Below are 12,074 nucleotides of genomic sequence, written 5' to 3' on the forward strand. Positions count from 1 at the left end.
TAACCACATATTGCAAATAAATGCTCACTTCACTCTCCTAGTTAGTGATGGCTGCTATGGTTAAGATGTCAGTCTACCACTCTGGGGACCACTTGTGAAATTCCTGTGATCAAATCTGGAAGTGATAAATCGCAGATATTTTAGACCCTGTCCTCCCTTGTGGGCTTCATTAAGCCTACAATGGTTATGGAAGAAACTGTTGCTAGCTCCTGATTAACTTCTGCCCTTTGTTGGACAGATTATACAATAACTCCCACTTTTTTCCCCTCCTATAAAACAACCACCCACTCTGTATGTGTCCTGAGATAATTTGGGGACCAAAAGGGTATTCCTTTGACTCCAAATTTCTCACAATTTTTAAAGCCTTAATGAACTGAAAGAAAATTTGTCCTTTAAATCCACTTCCACTTTTTTCTAAACCAATTAGTTCTTTATTGTTTATTTCCCCTTAAACAGACGAGACTTGTTCAAGCAGTGTGGAAAATATATAGTTTGGTGTCAGTGCCTGTAAATATAAAGGGAGGGTGACAAACAGCCCCATTGATGTCTCTGTAAATTTCCTAACTTCCCAATGGCCCCATTTACTCTGCATTTCCAAACAGACATCAAGGAATCTCTACCTCTCACATTAACCACCCTGAATTTACCCCCCTTCTTAAAAGTCATATCACCACCAAACAATTTGTTTTTCACCTCTTCTAATATTCCCATTTCATATTAACCTCCTTTCTCAAAGCCTACTCTGTTAATACCATGGTGATGTTCCTCCTCTTGCAGTCTTTCCTGTGCTCCTTCAATCTAGCCCCAAGTACTTCTCCTTACCCTCATATAACACTTCTTGCCCTCTCTGTATCTTCTATTATTAGTAGTACAGTATATAGACTCCAGCTTTATCCTCTTTCTTATCCTTTTCATTCTTCAGTAAATCAAATAATGTGAGGCCCGGAAATAGCCCCCAAAAGGGATATGTACAAGTTTGTTAAGTCAAACCGCAAGATGATAACTTTTATAAGTGTCGAGTCGGCGACACCGGACTTTGATGTCGACGCTCATAAAGAGTAACAGGAAAAACAAAATTTTAGGTAAAGAAAATTTAGAAAGAAAAATATTAAAAATTTAAGACGCAGTTTAGAAAGCAAAACGAAACTAGAAAGAAAAAAATATCAAAATGAGCGTAGGTGTCATAGTCAACAATTAAACGCGATCATAGTCTAAAAGATGGTGTCGGATAAACCTTCTTTTGTCGACCTTTCCTGCGACCTAACGAAGCTCCATTTACACCTGGAGACAGGTGGGATACCAATTGGGAAGCAAAGAGGAGAAGAGTTAGCCAATTAGCGATGATTCGATCCCGAGAAAATTATAAAGCCTCCGATGTCAGGGACAGAAGGGCTTCCTCTAGACTACCTGTTGTGTTCTTTACCTCCAATAGTGGTGTTTCTGTTCATCTTGTGCGCACTGTCTCTTCAGATTTTCGAACTTTTAACTCGACGTTGCTACGGGGCCCCTACAGCGTAGGACCAGACCAAAACCAAAAACAACCTAAAGCTCTGAACTCAAGGACCATTGCTAAATTTATGTAAGCATTTTCGGCTAAAATAAACGGTTTCTATGTGAAACGCTTGTTTTTCTGCCTCCTCAAAACCGCCACCCACATGCGAATAGCCCTTAGCCATCCCAACGGTTGGGAATAAAAACTCCCCCCCATTTCGGCGAACTTACAATAAGATGGCATTTTTCTCTACATAATCCTTTCCTGAGTCATTTTTTCTGACCTCTTATAAAAAACCCTTTCCATATTCTCTAACATAATGTGCTGGAACTCTTTCCTTCTGGTCTATGCCCAATTTGTCCAGAGTCTTACTACTCTTCCTCACTCTAATACTGACATCATGTATTTCTTGAACATACTCTTGGATATACTATGTCACTTAGCAATCCTTTCAAAGTAGCTCTACTCTTTCCTAAACACCTTTCAATTTAAGAATCAGTTGATAGCCCTTCTTATCAATGTTTCAAATATTGATAATGTACAGTATAACTCCATGGATCCCCAGAATTGTATCAAATGTATATTGATCTAAATATGCCTTTCCTATATGCCCTTGTTTCATAACCAGCCATAACCCAAAGATCTACGAACAATCTTTTTCTATTACTCTTGCTCTTTTTTTGAGAGTTAGACTGAAACTTCTACCTGAAAAAGAATCTATAAATGTATTTAGTTTAACATGTCACTATTCTGATAATGAGAATATATTGTGAGAACTGGGAGTTTGATAGGAAACATTTTTATGCTTTTAAAAGAGATTTTTAGATAATATTTTAGAATATTTTTAAAGCTGTAAAAATATAGAAAGTTTATTTTCTTGTCATCTTCACATCATTAGAGAAGTGACATTGTTACTTTAGAAGTGAAAGTAACACTTCATAGTTTCCTTAGGAATAGAGCATGAAAGAAATTGTGGGCAATACTCATTGGTCCACTGATTCTGTATAAAAGGTGAAGATCATTTCTTTAGTGTGCTTTTTGTCACAAATAACATGTCACTAGCCAAGTAAATATGTTCATTGTTGTTCTCACCTTAATTTTGGTGCATCAATCCCATCACAAAAGAATGATATGAGAAATCCTCCCATTCAAAGAAAAAGGTTCTCTTATCACGTTCATCATTACAAGGACTGTTAACAAATATGTTTCATTGTAAGCTCTCTTGAATTATTTTGTAGTTTGCATTACAAATGTTTACTTAGTTGAATAATCAATTCCTTGTATTCTCATTTAGTTGAATATTGGTTTGATATATATTATTATTGAAATATTATGTTAATTGTAATTATTTTCTATATTAATGTTTAAATAAATATATTTAATCTTTTTATAAATTGCTACTTCCATTTTTATTCCTACAAATTAACATCCCTCTTAATACCACTTGGATTAAACTAAACTAACCACATGGACTAATTTGAGTCTGTTCAATGGTTAGTGTCCTATCAAGAATTAGTGTCAGGACCTGACAGATGAGGCAGAGATTCTTACAATTTTCAGTCTCCTTATTTTTAAATTAATTATCCTTCCTGATTATGGTGAGCGGGATCTCATCACTTCCAATCTCACATTTGGTGTCAGGAGTTTGGATGTTTATCCCATCTCTTCACTGGTGCTTTTCACACAATTTCCATCCTGCAAAAGATGTGAATTGCCTCACTACTGATTTTCACAATATCTTCCTGCTGAAAGTTAACAAAAACATAAGCTACATACCTCCAGTGAATCTTCAATAAACTCCCCTACTTAACACTTTCACCCTTCTAACTACTAACTCCACCAATATCTAACTATCAGGGACTTTACCAGAATTCCCCTCTTCTGCTGATAGAACCTGTAAACAAACTAGAAATACAATCTATGTACAGTACATTGTATAGAGTATATCCAATATCTTCTGAAAGTTCATGCCTTTAACTGACTCCTGTTTTTAGCCAAAAAATCTGTTATAAAAAGGTTTCTGCTGGTTCTTGCTTTACACTTGGATGTAATCACTAACAGTCCATAGTAGTTAAATAATTTTTCCTCTTCTAAAGGCATCTCCATCACACTCTCCTCATTCAAAAAGTAGATAGCTGTATGTATTTGATGAATTTGGAGAAATAAATTTTATGTGAAACATTATCATATTTTATCAATTTGTGTTTATGTATATTTATATAACATAATAACTGGAATGAGTAACTTAAATTTGATATATTGATCTGTCATAATAATAAAGTCTTATAACTATCAGATAAAATTACAGAAAAAATTATTAAAATAGTCATAAAATATTGCTAAATTTTAGTTATAGTAATGAAAAATTAAAGCTAAATCTTGATATATTAATATCATTATTGAAATTTGTTTTGGATTTAATCTACTTATATTCTTTTAATTCCTTCACACACTAACCCATGATGATATTGTTATTAAAAAGTGTGAAAAATTTAATTCCATTCAGATACAAGCCCATTTTTACTATCTGGGTTTTCATATTTTTAATGAAATTATTTATAATTTGAATTTATATTTGGATGTTTGGGACATTTAATTTTAGCAATTATGTAAATTCTACATTCTTACTCTAAATGAATCAGCAAATTTACTTTTTAAAATGTTATACCAACCATTTAAATTTTAAAATATTTTAATCATAATGAAAATAGTATTTGATAGAAAATAATTATGTTGTAATTGCATTCAGAATAAAATATATAACTATTTAAATGAATCGTATCATTTATATATACAGATGAAGATTATAATTGCAGATGATTTTATTACAATGACTCATATGACAACTGATATAGATGTATGTCATAAAAATTCATTTGGAATTAGAAACTATGAAAAAATATATAACAGATATTATTTCCATTACTTATATGTTAATGACATAAATCATATTCAATTTTCAAGGTTTTTTGTTTTAAATATAAGGCGTTACTAATAACATTGTTGCATTTTTAATAAATAAAAATCTTATTGCATAAATTTAGATTATAAATTTAATTTGTTCTTTTTTTGAAATTTTAATTAACTAGAATGACTAATTTGTTGTTTAAAAATTGCATATTTTATTCTTTATGTAATTACAATAAGAGTTTCAAATTAAAGTACATACTTAAAAATTTTACTATAGATATACAAGTTAAAAAAAATTCAAAAAAGATATTTTACTCACATTAAAAATATGAAATGTTTTCTAATTATTTCATCACATTTAGATCTGAAAAGTTTTTATATATTAGAATTTTTTAATATATATATTTTGGCTTATTCATTTAAAATTATAAGTTTGACAATATCTAGTATTATTAATACTGTATAACCATTTTTTAAAATTAATTTTTTTTACATTAATAGCTAACAATAATTTTTAACATCATTGTTTAACTTGATATGCTTCAAGTAATTTTAGTAAAAATATGTAGCCTAATTATTTATAGTGGAATTATAATTTTTCCTGCAAATTCTTTTAATTAATTAATAAATTCAAAATTTATCCGATAAACAGTTTATTTATGCCTATATTTTTGCATTTCTAATGTTAAGACATAATCTGATTATTTTTGCTTTGAGATTTTCAAATTTTTATAACTTATAATAAACTTTTTGTTTTATATTTTTCAATAATATAGTAATCTAGCATAATAATAGTACTGGTAGTATAATAGTATGATAGATAGATATCAGAGATTGCCAAATACAAAAAATGTTTGGCAATTATATTTTACTACCCTAGTTTCTTTAATAACAATAATATATATTTGCTAATAGAATCAGATAGTATGCAAATAATGAATGCATTAAAATACAGGAAAATGCAATAAATGATGCTTAAACATCATTTTCACACTATAGCTATTATTTTTGTTAGATTTTAATTCATTTATAAATATGTAGAGATAAATAATTTAGCAATGCTTAGTCAAAAATTTAATATTTTATAAATGTTCTATCAACCGTTTCATTTTCTTATGCACATCTACTATTAGGTCATTGTTGCCAGTGCCGGATCCAATAGGTGCGAGGCCCGATTGAATTTTTTTTTTGTGGGGCCCCTCAAACTTTAAATAACAAAATTAATTAACAGCTAATTTTCATATTGAAATATGTTGTTTTATTTTTAATAATAATATACCTAGATATTTATTTTTGTAACATGTACTATTTTTAAATATATAAATTTTGATGTGATGCAGGGCCCCTTCAAGCGCGGGGCCCGATTGGCATCAATCGCTCCAATCGCCTCAAATCCGCCCTGATTGTTGCCCCCCAAAAATATCATTTACTGGCATGTGTATATGTATATATATATAAGCTAATCAAAACTGACATTACATAATGCAAAAAAGTTGGTACAAATGCAGTTCTGAGAGAGGAAGTTTGGACCTTATGAGAGTTGTAGACCATGCCCATATGAGTAAAAAAAAGGAAAAATGGGAAACTGATACCTGATGGTTACATATGAGCCTTCACAAGATACAGGCCTCTGAAACTTTGAAACTTCAAAAATGGGGTAAAATTTAAAAGTAAAAAAATATGGAACTATTTCTCAAAACAATGCTAAAAATCAACTATTTTCCCATTTACTAGATAGTTAAAAACTCATAAAACAGAGAAATTCCATTATACTGATTACTTCCAGAGCATGATTGGAATCTCATTGCATGTTTTGTTAAGTCTGTAGCATGTTTAACAAGCAGCTGATTTCATAGGCTATATCTCACAAAAGGTCACATGTAGAATTATGATTCCTTTGACTTTTTTACTCCTATGGGCATGGTCTGCAGCTCTGATAAGGTCCTAACCACCTTATTCAGAGCTGCATTTGTACCAAAAAGTTTTATTCAGTATTACGTAAATGTATTAATAAATATAGAAATCATTATCATCATATCAGTTTTATTACTTTTTTGTGTAGTGATAAATCTGTATCCAGTCAATTATTATAAAAATGAGCAGTACACCATTGCAGAACTTGATGCCAGATACACTAAGTCAGAATTATGAAACCAAATAATGACTTTCAACTCTATTCAGCTTCTTTTGAAGAAAGTTATGGTTATCTCAGTCTGCATCATTAACCTATTTCAATCTGAAATATAATATGAAATGCAAAATTCTAAAGGATGACAAAATAATTTATTTTATTTATTTAGTTTTTATTGCATTCAAAAATAGCAAACAGAATTGTGGAACAGACTTTCAGATTTGTAAAGGATAATATACTCAAAATGACCACTGCTTACAAAAATACATGTCTGCAACTCTACAGAATAGTGATAATGGCAGCAATGAATGAGTTATACATAAATGGCCGAGTTTTGTATATTTTGGATTTCAGGCATTTCTGCAAAAATTCATTAGGTTGAGGTCTGGGTATTTAGATAGCTATTCAACCAGACCATTTGAACATATCCACTGTTATTTGAAACTCATATTTAGCCATTCAGTGTTGCAGCTAATAATGTTGTGCATTGGCATTCAATCTTGTCTTGTCAAATCATACATATGCTTTGAACTCTGGAAAGCAATGTTTAATATTTTGGAATATAATAAAAGCTAAATTTATTTTTTTTGTCATTCTTTATAAGGATGATAAAATTAAGTGTTGTCCTTATCTTTTGTTAGGAATTGAAACGGCCCCTATCCCTTCAATATACAGAGAGGCTAGTTAATTCTATCAATGTTTAGTGCAGTTCAGACTTAGTGTACACTGCCATGTTTCATGATTGATGCACTACTTCATTTACAATAATCAACTGAAGAAATTTCTGTCATCACCCTGTATACATGTAAACATGAGATGCATTGAAAACTTCCAGCAATTGATTAAAACATCAAAATATGTCACGATATAATTTATTTAGTATTTTTCAAGATAATTATCCTGAGTTTAAATGCATTTTCTCCAATTCAGGAAACATTTAGAAAAATTAGTTTCTTTTAGGGAGTGCAAATTTTCTTCAGCTCATCCTGTATTGATGTTTATTGACTCAAAACTGTTTTATTTAAGAACTTTTCAACTTTGGATAAAAATGTTAGGAACTAAATTAAGGAAATAGAATGGTTGGAAAAGAATAACAGTTTAAACTTTAAAAAAAAAAAAACTCATTTGAATCAATAGAACTTGTTACAAGAGAAACTGAAGAAAATTTTGATCCCTACAAGATGATTTTCTGTTTCCTAAATTGGAGAAATCATTGGATAAAGTCTAAAATTGAAGCTCAGTATGAGTATTTTAAAAGATACTAAATTTCTCTACATCCTGTTTTATACTCAATTTAATGTTTTAATGTTGAATAAATCTGTAGATGGAATTCTGAAATGCTTCATAAAATATTAAATGTTTAATTTCTAAACAGTGATAATTTAATTTTATGCCTACATAACAGTATTGGGTTCATTTGGTCTATTTGATATGGTTTCATTGATGCTATCATTGTAGCCTTTTTCTATTTAGTAAAGATAGTATTCTGAATTTCTGTTCATATTTGTTGTCACTCTAAGTTTGTCTTGTTTTACTCAAAGTTGTCTTCATTGGAATCAGATTCTTTTAATCTTCATCTGTTTGTTCATTCCTAGTTTTCTCTCCAATCATAGTCAATTTCAATTTCTTTGTTATCATTAATTTATATAAGCATTAGAAAGATTAATAAATTGATAAAATTAAACATTAGCAGGTGCTATGTTTAATTTTATCATTTAACAAAGAATACATATTTCTGCCATATGCAAGTCTTGTTTGAGTAAGTTTTAAATGAGATCAATGAACTCATTTTTAGAGTGGAGGGAAGTTGAAAGATATTAGTCCTTAAATTTCCTTTTGAAATGATGTTAAATCTTCAAGCAAAAAGTAATCAGAAAATGTACTAACAGAGATATATTGGTTAATATGTGGGAATATTTAATTTACATTATTTAGTACACTATTAACTTTGTCCATTATTATACTTTAATGATTATTATTGCTAATATTTTAAATATATATTTATATTTGATATATCTATATGCATTCATTACATAGCAATTAACAAAATTTGCATAAAAAATAATTTTAAAATTAGAAATTCTCTCTCTCTCCTTCAGTAATAAATTATCCTATAATTTATTTAATCATAAATAATGAAAAATAATATTTGAATTTGCAATCAATACAGAAATTCAATTTTTGAATTTAATGGCAGATTTTTGATGAGTTTTGAACAGTTTTTTTTATATCAAATTTAATATTAGCTTGTTTCTTGATGGATTTTTTTCCTAATGAATGTTTGAACTTTTTGAATATTCAATACATCACTATATTTAGTTTCTTCTTGCTGTTCAAGAAATAACAATAAAGTGTTTGCACAGTTCAGAGCCTCCTGAGCAGTAATTTTATTCAATGTAATTAAATCATCAGTCTCACTAATATCTACATTTGGAATAATTAATTCATTCTCTGAATCATTTTCTGCTTCACTTTTAACTTCAGTAGATAACTGATTTTGATTTGGAGAAATACTGCCTAAAATATTTGCATTATCCTTAAGTGATGTATCTAAAACACATTCAGGCTGATCATTATCAACATTAAGCCATTCTTTCACATCATTTACATCAATATTTTGGAAACTATTAGAATTAAGAATTAATTGAAGAAAATCTGATATATCTAGCTTATCATTTATACATAAAGTTTCATTTTGATTAATATTATCATTCATTTCCTGAGGAAAGAGTTTTTGCCAGGAATGCTTAAGACTAGTTAACTGAATTTGATCCCACGATTTACCAACTGCAAAAATTGCATCAGCAATTGTCCAATTTTTATAAAATTTTTTAACATCTCTCTCTTCTTCCAAAAGAGTACAAAGAAAATTTTTCCTGTAATGATATTTGAGAATCTCAAAAATACCTTGATCCATTGGCTGCACTACAGTTGTTATGTCAGTTGGAAGATATGTTACAAAGATTTGCCCATCATCGCTTCTCAACTCATCTTCGTTTGAATGCAAGGACGATTTATCTAAAACAAGCATCGCTTTTTCGGGGAGTCCTTTAGAATGCAAAAAATTCACGCACAGACGGAACAAAATTTTCAAAAAACCATCTTTTAAAGATTTCGGGAGTCATCCACGACTCCGACTGATGATAATAGTCTACAGGAAGAAAATAAATTTTTTTACCTTGAAAAAATTTTGGTCTTTTAGAACAACTAACACAAGCAAGTTTTAATTTATGCGTACCATTGGCATTAAAACACGGAAGTAACGATATACGCTCTTTATTTGATTTAAAGCCAAAAGGAGTTTTATCGGATTTGGAAGGTAGCGCCTTCCAAAATAAACCAGTTTCATCGGCATTATATATTTGTTCTAATGATAAATTATGACTTTGAATCAGTTTCATAAATTCTATTTGATATAATTCAACCGGCGAAAATTCACGGACCAGCGAGTCACTCTGCATTTCCAGGTGGCGAATACCGTGACGGGTCTTAAATCTCGTCAGCCAGCCCTGCGAAGCCTGAAAAGGTCCCGCCAGCCCCAATTCTTTATGAAACCACTGAGCTTTTTCAATAAGTACCGGTCCCGAAATCGGAATCCCCTCGGCCTGCTGCTGTTGAAACCACTCGAACATAGCCATGTCGAGTTCGTGATACGTCGACTTTTTTATCGTTTTTCTCTTTGAAGTTGCATCGAGACTATCACACGAGAAAACAAAGTTCATTAATTTGTTCTTGTTGTTTAAAATATCACGAACAGTTTGATTTCCTATGTTATATTCTTTAGAAAGTTTGGAAACACTTTCGCCTTTCTGTAACCTTTTAACAATTTTTAATTTTGTTTCAATGGTCAACACTACTCTCTTTCTTTTCATTTTATTAGTATTCTTGGGTGGCATTTTGGAATGAATTTAATTCCAAAGGGATGAAAACAAAATGATTTTACCCCTTATTTGTCCCATAAGCAAATAATGTTTTCTTAAAACATTCTTTGGGCTAGGATTTCTTTTAAAGATTAGATGAACCATTACTATAACGAGTAATTTAAATATACATTAAAACATGTAAACTGAACAAAAAGAAAACGACTGACAGCAACGACACCTCTCAACAGTCCATTTGTTTACACTATTGTGCTTTTACAATGTTGCCAGTTGTGTTTTAAGCAAACGATGTCTATTATTTTTATATTTTTTCCCCCTATTAAAAGTTCGTAAAAAGTGTTTTTGTTATCACGAATTAATAATAATTAAAGCATTTCCGTGTGATTAATTTTCTCCTAATTTTGTAAGTTTTCTAGAATTGGAATTTTTCAGATATGTCCGGCCCGGTCCTTCACCACCCGGTAGTCCCATTGTAGGCCTGGCCGAACCCATATTCGGCTTGCTAAAAAGAGGCCCTCTTAGTGCCCACAGGGCGGAAAGAGTTTTAAAAAAAACACCTAAATAGGAGCCACTTTCTTATAAAAAATTTCTCCCGGGCATCTTCCCTCGACAGACCGCCCAACTGATGCGTTACTTTATTCTATCAAACCAAATAATTTCTTTTGTTCAAAATGATTTCACAAAGAACAAAGAATTTAAAATATATCTTTATTAAATGAATTTTAAAATCACCTTTTTATGTTTAAGGTTTAAGTGTCTGACATTATCTTTATGTAAAGCAGACAAATTCTTATCTCCGTAAAAATTTTGAATATCTTTCTGTAAGAATGGTTGATATTAAACACCTTTAGAAACTATAAATAAAAAATAAAGATAACGGCAAAATGTTATATTGTGATATTATTGAATAAAATATAAAGCAATTGCTAAATATTTTATTTTGTTTTTTCAATGGCAAGTTTCTGTTTTGCTGCACTCTATTCTCTGGGTCAGAAATCAAACAAAAAATTAAAAAACTCCAGAGTAATGATTAAATATTTTGAGATATTTGCTATTAATATATATTATTATTTGCAGATAATATTTAAAACTTTTTCAAACTTTGATACTACGAGTATCACCACGAAAATAAATTAGTTTACAGAAACTACACATAAATGGCGTCGTAGTTTCCGATCACGTGGTATATCCAAATTTCTGGGTTATTATGTGTTAAGAAACATTTAATTTTAAATTTAAATGTGTATTGAAGGAAATTTATACTACCTGTGACATTCTAACGTGTAGCCGTTAATTTTTACTTATATACAACAGAGGAAAAATAGGTTATGGCGATCGGTCACAAAATGACCCACCAAGGTTTTTACATTTTTAGACTTAGGACTACTTGAAAGGTCGAGAAATGAAAAAAAAAAAAAAAAAAAAATTCGGGGGGTAATTTCTATATGTATGGATGTTAGTATGTATGTGGGAACACGATTTTGCTCACCCTATTTAAAGCTTAATAACTCCTGTGGATTTTGTCGAAAATTTCTGAAATTTTTCGGGTAGGTTTGTTTAGTAGGTGAATTGATCCTGTTAAATTTTGGTGGTTAAAGGTCGAGGTGATGTGGGGTCGTGTGTATCTCCAGTATGGTCGGACTTTATGACGATTTTACTG

General features: G+C 30.3%; 1 protein-coding gene across 1 annotated transcript; it reads right to left on the bottom strand.

The window, feature by feature from the left end:
• Positions 1-8,775: 8,775 nt before the first annotated feature.
• LOC136983077 (jerky protein homolog-like) lies at positions 8,776-10,429 on the bottom strand. The gene is made up of 2 exons (XM_067279709.1): positions 9,712-10,429; positions 8,776-9,581 (listed from the first exon to the last, which is right to left on the bottom strand). The coding sequence occupies exons 1-2, from the start codon at positions 10,427-10,429 to the stop codon at positions 8,776-8,778; spliced, it is 1,524 nt and encodes a 507-aa protein (XP_067135810.1).
• Between the last annotated feature and the right edge of the window lie 1,645 nt (positions 10,430-12,074).

Source organism: Centruroides vittatus, unplaced genomic scaffold (assembly GCF_030686945.1).
Source record: "Centruroides vittatus isolate TY-2023 unplaced genomic scaffold, ASM3068694v2 contig_875, whole genome shotgun sequence".
In the NCBI taxonomy this organism is placed as follows: domain Eukaryota; kingdom Metazoa; phylum Arthropoda; class Arachnida; order Scorpiones; family Buthidae; genus Centruroides; species Centruroides vittatus.

What these genes read in the sequence shown, in the direction of transcription:
- LOC136983077 (XM_067279709.1), bottom strand. Translation starts at nt 10,429, where the DNA reads ATGCCACCCAAGAATACTAATAAAATGAAAAGAAAGAGAGTAGTGTTG. An exon ending in AAGACCAAAATTTTTTCAAG is followed by an intron (nt 9,582 to 9,711) that starts GTAAAAAAATTT and finishes TGCATTCTAAAG; the next exon opens with GACTCCCCGAAAAAGCGATG.